This window comes from Hylobates moloch, unplaced genomic scaffold, assembly GCF_009828535.3.
Source record: "Hylobates moloch isolate HMO894 unplaced genomic scaffold, HMol_V3 SCAFFOLD_11, whole genome shotgun sequence".
NCBI classification, from domain to species: domain Eukaryota; kingdom Metazoa; phylum Chordata; class Mammalia; order Primates; family Hylobatidae; genus Hylobates; species Hylobates moloch.
This window is the reverse complement of record NW_026652286.1, coordinates 1,756,982-1,774,452: the sequence shown is the minus strand read 5'-3', so window position 1 is coordinate 1,774,452 and position 17,471 is coordinate 1,756,982. Positions and strand designations below refer to the sequence as shown.

The 17,471-nt window shown below is 43.2% G+C and overlaps 1 protein-coding gene across 8 annotated transcripts in view; it reads right to left on the bottom strand.

The window, feature by feature from the left end:
- Positions 1-17,471, bottom strand: part of AMBRA1 (autophagy and beclin 1 regulator 1) — a 199,824-nt gene that overhangs the window by 107,177 nt on the left and 75,176 nt on the right. For 4 of the 8 annotated variants that reach the window (XM_032166118.2, XM_032166121.2, XM_032166119.2 and 1 more), the window contains 2 exons: positions 13,553-13,639; positions 9,052-9,228 (listed from right to left, as the gene is read on the bottom strand). The exons of 2 other annotated variants lie outside the window; for them this stretch is intronic. In XM_032166118.2, the coding sequence (XP_032022009.1) occupies positions 9,052-9,228; positions 13,553-13,639 (264 nt within the window). The remainder of the gene's footprint in view (positions 1-9,051; positions 9,229-13,552; positions 13,640-17,471) is intronic. 2 more of the 8 variants (XM_032166120.2, XM_032166122.2) reach the window with 1 other exon arrangement.

Genomic DNA, 17,471 nt, shown 5'->3' with positions numbered 1-17,471 from the left:
ACAGGTGGCTAGAATTCTAGTCAGGAGAACTTGAAATACATGAGTCATCAGGTCTATCACCTGGTAAGAATGGTATTCTCTAGTTTCTAACATATCTTCTTTGCCATGATTCAACTAGACTTTTTAAGTTATATCAAAGGGGCAGATGAAGAATATTAAATTGTGGGCCAGATGTGGTGGCTCATGCCCGTAATCCCAGCACTTTGGAAAACGAAGGCAGGAGGATTGCTTGAGCTCAGGAGCTCGAGATCAGCATACACAGTAAGACTCTGTCTCTACCCCCACAAAAAAAAAATTAGCTGGGCATGGTGGTCCATGCCCATAGTCTCAGCTACTCAGGAGGCTGAGGCAGGAGGATCCCTTGAGCCCAAGAGTTCAAGGCTGCAGTGAGCCGTGATCACACCACTGCTCTCCAGCCTGGGCAACAGAGCGGAAACCCTGTCTCAAAAAAAAAAGAGTTGTGAACGAAAGGCAAGCAACTTCCCCTAAGCCACACCCAATCAGATGGCAGAGCTGAGTAACAGCCTTCAGAATTTTCCTCAGCCACATCATACACCAAGAAGACCTTTTAATGACTTATTTGCCAGATTATTTAGCAAGGGGACCATAAAAGGAGAATCTCTTGTTGCATGAAACTCTTGTGTACATATGCATATGGTATTTCCAGAATATATCATTCCAAACTAAGGAACCAGAACCCATCTCTCGCTCCTGGAAATTACTGTCATATAAGTAGACATTTTTGCACACAGGCATACCTTGAAGATATTGCAGGTGTGGTTCCAGACCATCATAATTTCAAGCAAATACTGCAATAAAGCAAGCCACATGAATTTTTGGTTTCCTAGTGCAGATAAAAGCTATGTTTACACTATACTATATACTACTGGGTATGTAACAGCATTATGTCTTAAAAAACAACGCACATACCTTAATTAAAAATACTTTATTGCTAAAAAAAATGCTAATGATCATCTGAGCCTTCAGTGAGTTGTAATATTTTTGATGGTGGAGGGTTCTGCCTCAATGTTGGTGACTGCTGACTGATCAGAGTGGTGGTTGCTGAAGGCTGGTGTGGCTGTGGCAATTTCTGAAAATAAGACAACAATGAAGTTTTGCTGCATCGATTGACTCTTCCTTTCATAGAAGATTTCTCTGCAGCATGGGATGCTGTTTGATAGTGTTTTAGCCACAGCACAACTGCTTTCAAAATTGGAGCTAACTTTCTCAAACCCTTTATCAACTAAGTTTATGGAATATTCTAAATCCTTTGTTGACATTTTAACAATGTTTATAGCAGTTTCATCACAAATAGATTCCATCTTTAAAAAACTACTTCCTCAAGGTGTTTATGCTGAAAATAAAAATTTTTAAATAATTTTTAAAAGAAACCACCTTCTTTGCTCATCTATGAGAAATAACTCCTCATCCATTCAAGATTTTGTCTTTTGGTGGTCTTCTTTTTTTTTTTTTTTTTTTTTTTTGAGGAGTTTCGCTCGTTGCCTAGCCCAGGCTGGAGTGCAATGGCACGATCTCATATCACTGCAACCTCCGCCTCCCGATTTCAAGGGACTCTCCTGCCTCAGCCTCCCGAGTAGCTGGGATTACAGGCATGCGCCACCACTCCTGGCTAATTTTGTATGTTTAGTAGAGACAGAGTTTCTCCATGTTGGTCATGCTGGTCTCGAACTCCAGACCTCAGGTGATCCCCTCCACCTCAGCCTCCCAAAGTGCTGGGATTACAGGCGTGAGCCACCACGCCCGGCTTTTTTTTTTTTTTTTTTAAGGTAAGGTCTTGCTCTGTCACCCAGGCAGTGGCGCGATCTTGGCTCACTGCAGCCTCAACCTCCCAGGCTCAAGTAGTTCTCCTACCTCAGCCTCAGTAGCTGGCAATATAGGCACGCACCACCATGCCCAGCTAATTTTTGTATTTTTTTTTTTTTGGTAGAGACAGGGTTTCACCATGTTGCCCAGGCTGGTCTTGAAATCTTGGACTCAAGCAATCCTCCCACCTCAGCCTCCTAAATTTCTGGGATTACAGGTGTGAGCCACCACACCTGGCCTCATTCAATTTTTTTTTTTTTTTTTTTTTTTTTTGAGACAGAGTCTCACTCAATCACCCAGGCTGGAGTGCAGTGGCACGATATTGGCTCACTGCAACCTCCGCCTCCCAGGTTCAAGCGATTCTTCTGCCTCTGCCTCCCGAGTAGCTGGGATTACAGGCGCCTGCCACCACACCCAACTAGTTTTTAGTAGAGACAGCGTTTCACCATGTTGGCCAGGCTGGTCTCAAACTCCTGACCTCAAATGATCTGCCCGCCTCAGCCTCCCAAAGTGCTGGGATTACAGGCATGAGGCACCATGCCAAGTTTTATCATGAGATTGCAATAATTCAGTCACATCTCCAGGCTCCACTTATAATTCTCATTATCTTGCTATTTCTACCACATCTGTGGTTACTTCCTTCACTACAGTCTTGAATCTCTGAAAGTCATCCATGAAAGTTGGAATCAACTTTTTCCAAACTTCTGTATCATGTTGATATTTCTACCTCCTCCCATGAATTGGCAAAACTCTTAATGGCAACTAGAATCACAAATCCTTTCCAGAAGGTTTCAATTTACTTTGCCCAGATTCATAAGTGGATCACTATCAATAGCACTATGGCCTTATTTCTTTTTCTTTTTTTTTTTTTTGAGACGGAATCTCGCTCTGTCACGCAGGCTTGAGTGCAGTGACATGACCCTGGCTCACTGCAATCTCCGCCTCCCAGGTTCAAGCGATTCTTCTGCCTCAGCCTCCTGAGTAGCTGGGACTACAGGTGAGTGCCACCACGCCTGGCTAATTTTTGTATTTTTAGTAGAGATGGGGTTTCACCATGTTGGTCAGGCTGGTCTTGAACTCCTGACCTCAGATGATCTCTGCCTTGGCCTCCCAAAGTGCTGGGATTACAGGTGTGAGCCACCACACCTGGCCGGCCTTATTTCTTAAAGAATAAGACTTGAAAATTGAAATTACTTCTGAACTCATGGGCTGCAGAATGGATGTTGTGTTACTAGGCATGAGAATAACATTAATCTCCTTGTACACCTCCATCAGAGGCCTTAGTGACCAGGTGCATTGCCAGTGACCAATTACATTATATTTGTTTATTTTTATTTATTTTGAGAGAGGGTCTTCTTGCTCTGTTGCCCCGGCTGGAGTGCAGAGGCGTGATCACAGCTCACTGTAGCCTTGACCTCCAGGGCTTGAGCAATCTTCCCACCTCAGCCTTCTGAGTAGCTGGGACCACAGGTGTGCATCAACACAACAGTTACATTTTTTAAAGAATCTTTATTTCTGAGCAGTAGGTCTCAACCACGGGCTTCAAATATTCAGTAAACCATGCTGTAAACAGATGTGCTGTCATCTAGACTTTGTTCCATTTACAGAGCACAGGCAGAGCAGACTTGCATCATTCTTCAGGGCCTTAGGATTTTGGAACTGGTAAATGATTACTGGCTTCAACTTAAAGTCACCAGCAGCATTAGCCCCTAACAAGAGCATCAGCCTGTCCTTTGAAGCCAAGCATTCACTTCTCTCCAGCTATGAAAATCCTAGATAGCACCTTCTCCCAATGAAAGGCTGTTTCATCTACTTGGAAAATCTGTTGTTTAATGTAGATACCTTCGTCAATGATCTCAGCTAGATCTGGATAACTTGCTGCAGCTTCTCCATCAGCACTTGCTGTTTCTCCTTGTGCTTTTTATGTTAATGGAAACAGCTTCTTTCCTTAAACTTCATGAACCAACCTCCACTAGCTTCCAGCTTTTCTTCTGCAGCTTCTTACCTCTCTCAGTTGTCAGAGAAGTGAAAAGATTTAGGGACTTGCTCTCGATTAGGGTTTGGCTAAGGGAATGTTGTGGCTAGTTTGATTTTCTATCCAGACCACTAAAACTTTCTCCATATCAGCAGTAAGATTGTTTTGCTGGACTAGACCTTTTAATTTCCTTAAGAATTTGGCTGGGTGCAGCGGCTCACGACTGTAATCCCAGCACTTTGGGAGGCCGAGGTGGGCAGATCACGAGGTCAGGAGTTCGAGACCATCCTGGCTAACACGGTGAAACCCCATCTCTACCTAAAATACAAAAAAATTAGCTGGGCGTGGTGGCAGGCGCCTGTAGTCCCAGCTACTTGGGAGGCTGAGGCAGGAGAATGGCGCGAACCCGGGAGGCGGAGCTTGCAGTGAGCTGAGATCGTGCCACTGCACTCCAGCCTGGGCAACAGAGCGAGACTCCGTCTCAAAAAAAAAAAAAAAAAAAAGAATTTTTGCTTTGTGTTCACAACTTGGCTGCTTCTAGCACAAAAGGACTAGCTTTCGGCCTATCTCAACTTTCAACATGTCTTGCTCACGAACCATTTGTAGCTTTTGACATAAAGTGAGAGATGTGCAACACTTCCTTTTTCTTGAACATACAGAGGTCACTGTAGGGATATTAAATGGCCTAATTTCAATATTGCTGTGTATCAGGGAATAGGAAGGCCCAAGAAGAGGAAGAGTAATGGGGGAATCGCCAGTCAGTGGAGCAGTCAAAATATATACAACTAAGCTTGTTGTCTTATATGATTGTGGTTCACAGTGCTCCAAAACAATTACAATAGATCACTGATCACAGGTCACCATAACAGATCTAATAATAATGAAAACATCTGAAATACTGCAAGAATTACCAGTGTGACAGAGAGACACAAAATGAGCACATGCTGTTGGAAAAATGGTGCCAACTGTTCAATGTCGGGTTGCCACAAACCTTCAATTTGTGAAAAACACAATACCTGCAAAGCGCAAAAAAAGCCAAGCACAATAAAACAAAGTGTGCCTATATTTGTCACAATGTGGACTTCTGGGAAAAGAAGACCCAAATATAAGCAAATTAATTAGAATAGTTAAGAAAATAAATTAATAGACCTAAAGAGAATTCATCTTAAGGCTAAAAGACTAGAATTCTCATTGAGATGTTTTTTCCAGGCAGAAATCCAAAGTACAGCCCGTGTGTCAAAATTGTGAATGAGAGACTTCTGTGCCAGCAACAGTCTTTTGTTTGTTTAATACATACGGGGATCTCACTACATTGCCCAGGCTGGTCTTGAACTCCTGGGCTCAAGCAATCCTGCTTCAGCCTCCCAAAGTGCTGAGATTACAGGTGTGAGCTGCCACACCCGGCTCTAGCAACAGTTTTCAAGAAGCTGAATGAAATTATCCAGTGGCTAGTATATACGATGCAGATATTTGTGACTGATCTAATTTGAAGCTTCTCTAGTCTGACTGTTATTAGCAAAGCCTTTGCTACAGTATCCCTTTGTCTCAGAAAGCAAAGCAGCTATAAAAAGAGGCAGGAAGGGCAGGAATATGGGCTAGGGAGGATTCTGGAATTACAACTACATTTAGATTAACAGATAAAATGAGTAAGGGGCAAGCATAGCTGGAATAATTGTCATAAAGCACACACACCACCTCTTTCGTAGGCCTTAGCAACTACGGGCCATAGCACTTAACCTGGGCTTTATAAAAGCCCCCTCCCTCTTTCCAAAGGGATGGCAAACATGAAAATGGAAGTCTGCCTTATGCTTATTTGCTATCTCCATTCTAGTAGGTGGTCTGGGCTTGAAAGCAGACAGACAGCAATGTCATGGGCAGCCACACCTTCACCCTGCTTATGAACATCTTTATGCAAAGACAGCTGCTGAGGGCTTCAGGAGAGACCTGCTGACAGCAGGTTTCTGGATGTCCTGTTTGTGCAGTTTGATAAACACAAGGACCCTGCAGTCTCAATCCTTGCTGTAGACAGAGATGAATGGCAGGAGAGGAAGCCTGCCCGGGAAGATGGTCATTCATCCAGATCACAAAAGAACAGAAAACTTAACCTGATGCTGACCAACCTCCAAAGCCACCCTCCCAAGAGATAAATCTCAATGGTCTTGCTCCACAGCAAGCTCTTGGAAAGGCTCAAAAATGGTTGTACATCATTTTCAAAGGTTTTTAAATCAGCAGGACAATAAAACTCAGATACTAAATATGCTTGCTCCTGTCCTCTAACCTTAGACATATCTGATTTGGTCGAATAGAAGAGAACCACAAAAGATGGGCTCTGAGTAATGGCTCCCTTGGTTTTCTGAGAACACTATACACCTGTATGCGACAAGCCCCAGAATGGCTAAATGATCTATGACCTGGCAAACAGAGGCAGAGGTCATCAAAGTAGGTAGCAAAGGCAAGAGCATGAAGTGCTGAGAAGGTGAGGACACCAAACAAAGGAACAACTGTCTTAATGGTAACCTAACTGTTAGGAGGATTACTCGCCATATCTACCTTACGTGTCTCTCTGTACCTGAAAAAACTATAAATCGTGACTGCACATGCCTCTGACTTTCCTTCTAGTTCCCAAAGCTAAGGCAAAAGATTGGGGCAGAAAAATTAAAATGTGCTGATACATTCCTTCTTTGTTATTCTCCCTCCTCACAGAGCACATAGACGCTCAGAGGACAGGGGCAACCACAAGCAGCATTCAGTTTACTGTAGAGGGAGGTGGGCAGGGAAGGAGACAGAGAAAGAATAAACAGTCAGTTTCAACCAGCCAGCAACATCCTTTACTAGAAGACCTGGACTACTAATGTTGAGGTGACTGATCCACAGCTATTAAAAACAAGATTCTGGTCTACATCAGCCCAAAAAGAAAGGCAAACACCCCAGGAGGGACTTTCCAAGGAGTATCAGAGAAATTAGTCCATTGTTACTAACCAGGGAGCAATCTAAGACCCCCTAAGAAAAAACAGTAAGTCAGTGCATGAAAGGTGAAGAAGAAAATGTAAATTCAGGTCACGCTAAAGCCAGGCGAGGGGGTGGGGGAGAGCGCACAGGTGGGCCCGGGGGGAGCATAAGGAGGAGGCAGTCTGACACAGGAAAATCGAGGGGGAAGGAAGGGGAGAGAGAGAGGAGGTGGTAGCAGAAGAAAGGGAAGGTAAGACAAGAACAGAACATTTTAAACTAACCCAGAACTCCCTTGTGAAGGACAAGTCACGAGGCAAGATACAGCTTGAAGGCATGAGCCCCACATTTCACCAATGCAAAGAGATAACACAGCCTCCCAGGCGTGCATAGAAAGAGGGCTAGGCAATCCACAACCCTGACTCCCAGGGTTCCACAGCATTAGTGAGAGAAAGTCACCCAGCAGCACTAAGTGCCAGCAGCCTTGGCACGTATGTTTCAACTGCTTCCCTGAATAGACCCTGGTGCTGGAAAAACCGTATCTACAGGAGAACATATTTCACTATAAGTATCTGTCTGGCTAAGGGAACAGACACTCCATTTCCTTCACTGCTGATATATGCATCCACCTCACCCTAGAGTGGACAGAAGGGAGAAGGGACAAGCTGACAGTCAGAAGGTAGCTCTGCTCTTCTCCTGCAGCTGACAAGAGAGAACCATGACCTCTGCTCCATTTGCCACACCACTGCTACTTCAGGCCATCCCTGCATTTCTTTCACATTTACATCTTTCTCACACAAATAAACCTCCCACTTAGTTTTCCTTTTGCTTCTAAGAGCACAAACGCTAGTGTGTTTAATGACAGCATCAGGAAGGCAAATTGGTACAAAGGTTGTTCTCACTTTCCTAGTCCTTTCTGGCAAAGAGATTTCTTAAACACACCAAAAAGCTTTGTTGCAAGATGACTTGTGGTGAACTAGCCATTCAGTTAAGGAATAAAGCTGAGGGGGAGATGAGAACTCTTAAGGCCCCAGACCTGGTCCTGCTATGTCAAGATGGAAGGCGGGGAGGAAATGACTGACAGGCCATCCTCTTTCACAAATGCCAGTGAAAAAGGAGGAAGAAATAATGCTTAACCGCCCTTCTCTCTCTCTTGCTTTTATGTTTTGACAACACCAAAATATGAGGAATCAAAAGGAGCCAAATGTTCAATTTGATACAGGCCATAAAAGCTCAGTTTCAGGATAGAAAGAAACACAATGAATGGCTAGAAAGGTCAGAAGCAGCAGGCGAGAGAATGCAAAACCCAGCAATAAGATTGGCTAGCTTAGGCTGGGCGTAGTTGCTCACACCTATAATCCCAGCACTTTGGGAGGCCAAGGCAGGCCGATCACAAGGTCAGGAGATGGAGACCATCCTGGCTAACACAGTGAAACCCCATCTCTACTAAAAATACAAAAAAAAAAAATTAGCTGGGCATGGTGGCGGGTGCCTGTAGTCTCACCTACTCGGGAGGCTGAGGCAAGAGAATGGCATGAACCTGGGAGGCGGAGCTTGCAGTGAGCCAAGACTGTGCCACTGCACTGCAGCCTGGGCAACAGAGCAAGACTCCGTCTCAAAAAAAAAAAAAAAAGGTTGGCTAGCTTCAATTCTAGAGCCTGGGGCTGACCCTGCTCCTTTAGTGCGTCCTCCCACAGCTCTCCCCGCTGACCACTCAAAAAAGCCCAAAGAAGCAAGAAATCATTTCTGAACCCACCACATTAATTTGACAGACAACTTTTTAAGGTTCCTGAATGGGGGGTAGGAGTAGGGAAACCGAAAAAGTTTAGGCAATAGAGTAGGATCTTAAAGAGTCAGTTTGATCTGGGCACTAAGACAGAAAATCCGCCTCTTAGGGAAATCCAAGTATTTCAGAATGAAGACAACATCTCCACAGCTACTCTGCTTAGGAGAAAAAACACCAACCCTCCAGCCTCCCTGATGTGGTAAAGACAGTCCATGAGAAGCTTTCCACGGTCACTGTACATGCAAAAGGGAAATAAAAATGTTGCCCGAGGAGCAGCAGCCACCATCCTCTCGCAATCTGGCCTGGGGCCCAATGGACGGTCTCTGTCCTCGCGCGCCAGTGAATCAGCAAAGCAACTGCCAGAGGTGGGAGTGCTCTGGGCATCTTAACCCTCTGTCCCTCACCCCATCCTGTGACTCATAAATAATAACTGAGGAGTTGGGAGCAAGAACATCCGCCTTTGTAGCTCCACTCCAAGCTTGAGAGGAGAGGGAAGAAAGCAAGCTGAGCATGTACTTACTCAAAGTCCTCCAATTCCAAGTCGGTTCCCTCTACTGATGGACCCTGGCTGTCTGAGGAAGAGGAGGAGGTGGAACGGAGACGGCTCTGTTGATAGCGCATGGAGCGCTGGCGAATACTGTCTCTCCGTGAGAGATACTGGATCATCCTCTGGGCGTAGTATGCAGCAGGAGATAATCTGAGAGAGACAGAGATGGACAAACACAAACTAGCACTAATGTGGGGAATACTAGGAAAGGCAGTTAATCCAGCTCTCCCATGGCGTCTCCCTGCTGAGGTGAACTCTGGAGACTTGGAAATTAAAGGGCATTTAACTCAACTCACCAAGAGGTTTGCACTGCAGAATGTACTTATCAGACTATCTCACCAGTGTTTCTGTTCTGAGATAAGGCAAACAGGCGGCTTAACCAGACATCTTCTGAGGAAAAGCTGCCCCTTCCCAAGAGAAACACTGGACCTTTCCTTCTAGCTTCTGAAGGTACACTTTTAGCTCCTCAGGGTGCTCTTTACACAGAGCTGTGCTCATTCATAGCTTTTCCTTGATCACCATCCATACGCAAAATGGAAGACATGAAAGGGACCTGAGCAATCATCTACCGTCTTGTTTTATAGATGAGAAAAGACGCCAGGAGATGGTAAGCCTCAGATGATTAAAGAAGGTATCCACAGGTATCTTCACCAGGACTTCTGTCTTCTCCAACAAGTATACACAGCTCCAGATTTGTCCTACCTCCTTAGAATGATCTCTTGGAACCTCTTTTTCTCTCCCTTAAGAGTTAATCATAGATATTTGTAACATGGGGAAAAAAATTCAGAACTGAGACTGACAGTAAAATTTACTTGGGAGAACAGAAAATCTAACAGAAAAAATTAAAAGAGATTTTTTTCTATTTCTTACAATCAGAGCATCAAAGGCTGCGTGGGCACTGGGCAATATGGAAGGTGAGAGTTGTTCATCTTTCCTCTCCCTTATGATGGGCTATTCCTGTAAATCATTAGTCCAGACCTACATTCTTCAATATCTTGCTACTCCATGAAAACTTCTAGTGTCACATACAATTCTCCACGTTGCCTTCTCAAGTTTTCCTCCATCTCTCACAACACTGTTATATAATTTGACGCTATGGACTGAAAACGTGAGAGGAACAATAACAGAAAAATGTTTTCTATGATAATATTAAATGGATTACTAAAAAATTTCAAGACTAAAAACCTGCCCCAGGCACACTTTGACTCAATAATTCCACTAGAAACCCTACAGAAATACACAAGGTTACAAAGATATATATAAGAAAGTTCATTTGCAACATTGTCAGCATTAGTGAAAAACTGGGAAGCAACCCAAATGCCCAGCAACAAATTAAATAAATTATTAATATATCCATACAAAGAAACACCATGTAGCAATTAAAGAGAATAAACTATTCCTATATACTCACAAGGAAAGTCCTCTAAAATAAAATCTTAAGTGGGAGAAAAATTGAAGAATGGTCTGTCTACACTAATACATATACAAAAATATGTTGCTGTTACTAGGGGAAAAAACTATAAGGGGACACAGCAATCCTAATGAGGATTCCTGGGACTTTTGTATTTTATATACTTCCATAATGTTTGAATGTAAAAGGAAAAGGGCATAGATCTTTGGTTTTTTAATCGAAATCAGAAAAAATTGATTAAGAACGGAAATGGGAATAGTTATATCCAAATGGTACAAGAAATATTGGAGACTATCTTGCAAAGAGGTCCTCAGTGAGTCTACCAACCCAGGCCACAGTCAACTGCAGTCAACTGCTAGAGAACACAGGCTGCCTCTGAAATGCCTGTCATCAAAGGTGGTATCCTTCTGGCCAACCAGCAAATGGAATTCCCAAGCAGACCAGCTAAAAATCTTTTAAACTCAGAAGTCTGTTTTACAGAATAATATGCTGCAGTGAACACCAATGAGTCAATATTATAATATCTTTGTATAAGTAGGCATGGGAGGCACAGATGCCTTGGCCAAGAGAATCAGAGTACAAGAGCTAGTTCCTAAAAGCCTCAACTGGAGGAACTTTCGTTATCTGTTTGGGCCCCTGTTCCCATGCATTTTACAAGGATGAACCACAGAATCCTAAATTTTCAACCAACAGAAGTCGACGTTTGTGCACTGTTCTTATATCTGCCCAATATACAGAACTCTTCTAGCAGAAATCAAGCGTCATTGGTTAAATTCTCAAGTCAATCAGACTAGAAAAGAATATAAAAGGAGAAAAATCTCAAGAGGAGAAAGAAGACCCTTTTATTTGGAACCGATTCTGAAAAGTGATAAGTACACTTACTTTATAGCCTACCCTGAGTAATGGAAAAAACATAATATTACTGGTGATAGAGGTAGACATAATGTTGATGCTAATGACAATAAAAAGACTGCCTTTTTATGTAGGGACATAGGAATTCCCCAAGCTATGAAACTGTAGATTAATGGTTTAAAAAGTATTCCTGCCACAATTATTAAATACAAGTATATCCTAGCCTTGTCCTTTTAGATATGCAGAGGGAAGCTAAGGATCTGAATGCTGAGGTGTCTCACTAAGGCTCTGACCTATACATAGTGTATAGGGTGAAGCCTAAGAGGAAAAAGCAACTAAACAACCAGTAATGAGGTAGTAACCATCACCCTCCTAACGAAGAGCTGCAAAATCATCAAACGACCCTAGTCTTCCAAGCGAACATTTTAAATGTTTAAATCAATCCTTAAGTTTTCTTCAGGAAAAATACTTCCTTTTCCAAAAAAACCTATTTTGTATTCAAAGGAAAAATGTAAAAATACCAACACCACAAAGTATGACACTTTGCGTGATAAAGATCACAGTAGGATAAATAACAGATTTATTATATAAAAGGAGGACAAATCATGGTCTTTAAGTATCCTTGTAGAACACTGCCAGGTTAAAAGTTCTGGGGATGAGATGCCCATTGCCGTCTTTATTGCAAGAACTTCTCTGTCTCAGTGCTTCAAAGTAATTGATTCATTTGAAAAATTCCTTTCGCTTATATTTAGGGTGTATAATCCTCAAACATCATTAGAGACTCACATAAACTTCCTTGCTTCACTCATCATCTATGGTGCCTGCCTGTTTTAAAGTCATCAATCCTTATGTTCCCTGATCCTTAGGTTTGTCATTTCTAGGGTGTGGAAAAGGAACCAAGAGGATAATGAAGAATCTTTGTACCAGTATCTCAGAAAGAATGCTCAGTGTCATGACATAACTGTGGCAACAACAAAAGCACTTAATATTCCTGGAATCAATTTGGTCTAAAGGTTTTTCCAGGCAGACCTAAAAGTCCTAATCTAGAGCAAAGTTCATTTTGCTTTACCTAACCTACAGTGCTAACCTGCCAACCCCACAACTGTAAATTACCCTTTTCTTTTGGCAAAGCCTCATAATGTGCTCTAGTATTGCTTAAATAATGTGCCTTTTTAGATCACGAACAGAATCCGTAAATTTGGCTGTGACAACCCCAAGGGGCTGCTCTCTGCAGATGAATGTTATCCATTAATATCCCACCCTTGGTCCTTAGTTATCACCATCAGTGAAGGGCAGGCCTTGAACTCACTGAAATAACTCTTTGGAACTTTTCAAATGTCTTCTTTTTTTTTTTTTTTTTTGAGACAGTCTTGCTCTGTCACCCAGGCTGGAGTGCAATGGTGCAATCTCTGCTCACTGCAACCTCTGTCTCCCTAGTTCAAGTGATTCTCCTGCCTCAGCCTCCCGAGTAGCTGGGATTACAGGCATCTGCCAACATGCCCAGCTAATTTTTTGTATTTTTAGTAGAGACGGGGTTTTGCCATGTTGGCCAGGCTGGTCTTGAACTCCTGACCTCAAGTGATTTGCCCACCTCGGCCTCCCAAAGTGATGGGATTACAGGCGTGAGCCACCATGCCCAGCCTCAAATGTCTTCTAATAAGTGTAAGGCAAGCCCTTTAATAAAATGCCAACTTGTTTTATCCATTTACTCCTTCTTCAGTCGTCTCTTCCTTTGGGCAGTCTCCAAAAATGTCAATACCTGAAGGAGCTTGACTTCTACCTTTTGATATTCTAAATTCCCTCTCAAATGACAGCAAATTGAGTTTTTTTGTTTAATCTATACATAATTTCCCTATAAATTAAAAAAATTTTGTTCCCCTGTTGGCTGTCCATCTGAATGACAACAGCCTCTCTGGCCAAGAGAAAAAGAATATCCTATGACTACCTGTGGCCTCTCCAGGTTCCTCCTCTAGTACCACACTTGCAGAAATGAGTCCCAAAGGACAAGAGCTTGGTCTTAACCCTCTGTCACCAGAGGTACTGTTCACTTACCTGCAATACTTCCCCATCACCTGAACCACCTGTCTCAAAACCGTAACTGAAGAATAAAAGAGCACCAGGACCAGAGAGGCACAGAATGGAGCTTCCAACAGCGTGGCACAGGGGCCGCCCCTCCCCCCCACCTAGTGCCATTTCTCACTTTGGCCTTACCTCGCTGGGTCTGGGTAAATTGGGTGCTCTCTGGATCCTGCTCCATCATAACGGGATAATGAAATGAGGGAAGATTCCAGCAGCCTCCTAGCAGAGATTAAAAAAATGGCAATAATCCCTGTCAATTACCAACTCAGAGGTCATTCATAAGGAAAAATGGGGGAGAGATATATAACTTCCCCCTTTTGCAGCCAGCTAATGCCTGTTATCTGGGATCACACCCTTCTACAAGCTAAGTAGGTAGAGACACAAATAAATGAAGAGCTGCAGAACTCCCACACTGGACATGACCACTGCATTCTGCTGAATACTGCTCTTCAATGAGAAATGAACAAGTGCTTCAGAGACATGATCTTCTTTCTATTTGCAGTACCTCCAGTAGACAAATAGAAGGTTCGGATCAACACAGGAGGGAAAAATTAGGCACACACAGAGATTATCACATGGTGCTAACATTTATCTTGGTGTTTGGTTCCTCCACGCCATCATCATCCACATCTACTTGCTATCTATCCATTCTGCTCTGCCTACGCTCTTTTTTTTTTTGTGAGAATGAGTACTCCTCAAATATATAACTATAATATATCCATTAAAAATATAAATATATATGTGAGTACTCCACAGACTTTCAACTGACAACTTTTACTTATATAATCTAGCCCAATAACAAATTCAACTGATCATATGTGATACATACATTTTATTGAACACTTTTTTTGATGCCAGGTAATAGGTAATATACTGAGCACTTCATATGTATTTGTTTAAACCTCACCACAACCTAGAAAGGTAGGTATGACTACATACATGAGAACACTGGGCCCAGAAGTTAAAGTATATCACTCTGTGGCACATGACTATTAAGAGATAGTAACAGGACTCCAAGGAAGGCCTGTCTTAACTCCAAAATGCCTCAAACCTCTATTTTGTACTGCAGGACCTTCCACGGTCCAGGCAGGAAGCAAGAGCGTATGTATTCGCTATGATCAATGGAGACTGACAAACAGGAAGGTCTGTGGCCCATCGTTTAGCTCCAGCCAATTGTTACCAAGCTAGAATACAGGCTCAGTATTGCTGGCTTTTCCTAGTTTTTAAGGAAAGCCAGAAATCTGGACTTTTGCATAAAATCTCCTGATTGTTAAATTTTAGCTACAACTTTTTTTTTTTTTTTTTTTAACAACAAGGGCCTGTTAGAACACATATGATAAACATGGCCCAGGGGCTCCCTGGTTTGCCATGTGTGACATGGTGCTTCCCAACTCCTATGTGCCTTGGCAGCCAGTCAAGCTCCTGCCCCAGAACACGTTTCGAAGGAAATGGTCTCAGAGAGAGGATGCATACTGCTCCTCTCCAGCAGCATCTTGCCTGCCTTTCCTAGGAACACGTCCCCGGCTCCCTGCCAGACTCTTCTTTAAAGCAGACCTGCAGGATAAGGACAGCGGCTACCAATCTTTTCCAATTGATTTAATTCAATTCACTGTTACTAAAACCAGCTGGCTTTAGGTATAGTCATGTGCGGTCACTTTATTCCAGCAACTGGCCCACTGCAGTACTTCCCCTAACAGCCTGGGGAAGAGACATAGCAAAGGCCCTAACAACCTGGCTTGCAACCTTTCCCGCCCAGGACAATCAACTGTCAAGTAATGTCTTCTCTCTAGACAAGGCCTATATCCCCACACTTAGACACTTGGAACAATCCTACCATCGAATAGAGAGAACACAGTGGAACCAATGAGGAAGAGGGGAAAGCAATAAAATACATCTCTCTGGTTGAAAGACTAAATCTTCAGTAACATCACTATGGTTCAAATGTGGCAGAAATGCTGCTTCATCAATTCTAAGACACACTTTTCACCTTTTAATGTGTCTGAGGTTGGGGTGTATTTTACAATTGTGTGACACAGTTTAATTGGCAGGAATTTTTTTTTTTTTTTTTTGATAGAGACAGAGTCTGGCTATGTTGCCCAGGCTGGTCTCAAACTCCTAGTCTCAAGTGATTCTCCTGCCTCGGCCTCCCAAAGTCCTGGGATTACAGCCATAAGTCACTGTGCCTGCTCATTGGCAGGATTTTTTCATGATTTCATAGGAACACATAAAATAACGGCATGTCTTTGAGACTTTAAAATACAAAATGTGTGGGATAGGTAGGGGTAGCGAGAGATACAGAATCTGGAAAAAAAGGAAAAGCAAAATTTTGAGAAGAGTATTCAGGTTATTTATGCCATCTTATATAGTACTTATTTATCATTAACAAACCAGTTCTTCAGGAACTGGGTGTGAGTTGAAGAATGGAAGCAAGGTCTGGGAGCAGCTGACTATCCTAGAATACCTAGAAGCTTGTTCCACCCTAAAGTGCTCTGGAGTTAGTCCTGAATGTCACCAAGTCCTGTCGTGTTATCCTCCAAGTGGTCGTTTAGTAAGCTGAGGCCCTTTGGCAAGCAGCATCCTCCACAGTGACCAAAAAACATCCTCCTTGGCTGGGCGCAGTGGCTCACGCCTGTAATCCCAACACTTTGGGAGGCCAGGTGGGTGAACTGCCTGAGCTCAGGAGTTCAAGACCAGCCTGGGCAACATGGTGACACTCCATCTCTACTAAAATACAAAAAAGTAGCCAGGCGTGGTGGTGCGTGCCTGTAATCCCAGCTATTTGGGAGGCTGAGGCACGAGAATCACTTGAACCTGGGAGGCAGAGGTTGCAGTGAGCTGAGATCGCACTACTGCACTCCAGCCTGGGTGACAGAGTGAGACTCCATCTCAAAACAAACAAACAAACAAACAAACAAACAAAAATATATCCTTCTTAAGTACTTCTGCCTAGAAACTGATTATGGTAACAAAGGCAAATATTACCCCCACTCTGCTAAAGCAATGACAGTACTGAGTGAGATGAGATGATTTATTAGGAATGCTATAAAGGAGATTCCTGATCTGAAGGGCTTGCATTAGGTAACTTCAGTTTTAATGACTCCATTTTTATTTTTTATTTTTTGAGATGCAGTCTCGCTCTGTCACCCAGGCTGGAGTGCAGTGGCGCAATCTTGGCTCACTGCAACCTCTGCCTCCCGGGTTCAAGCGATTCTCCTGCCTCAGCCTCCTGAGTAGCTGGGATTACAGGCATGCGCCACCACACCCGGCTAATTTTTGTACTTTTAGTAGAGATGGGGTTTCACCATGTTGGTCAGGCTGGTCTCAAACTCCTGACCTTCTGATCCGCCCACTTTGGCCTCACAAAGTGCTGGGGTTACAGGTGTGAGCCACCGTGCCGGCCTTAATGACTCCATTTTACAATCCTAAAATTCTATTTCCCACCTTAACTTCCTGCCTCAATTAGGAAGACTTCTTTAAGTTGGAATAGAACCAAAATGTGAAGCTTTGTCTCTGGAGAGCCTCTGATGAGGTTCTTTTGGAACATGCATCCCCTGTGCCTACTTACTATAGAATGTGTTGGCAACATTCGCTGCCCAGACAATACAGTGGAACTGGCAAGCCACATATATATGTCACTTTACTGCTAATACACAAAAGCAGGAAAGCCAATCACCATGAATACACATATATACTGATGAAGCATCAGTTCTTCATAGTTACAATACAAGTACTATCTGGAGTAAAAATAGGCTTCTCCAATTGGTGTGGAATAAAGAACTAGAGGTACTAGATGAGTAAACATCCTAGGAATGTTTACTACCATTGCTAGGAACTTCAAAGAAAGATCTTTCTTTTTTTTCTTTTTGAGACGGTGTCTCACTCTGTTGCCCAGGCTGGAGTGCAGTGGCGCGATCTCGGCTCACTGCAAGCTCCGCCTCCTGGGTTCGAGCCATTCTCCTGCCTCAGCCTCCCGAGTAGCTGAGAGTACAGGCGGCTGCCACCATGCCTGGTTAATTTTTTGTATTTTTAGTAGAGACGGGGTTTCACCGTG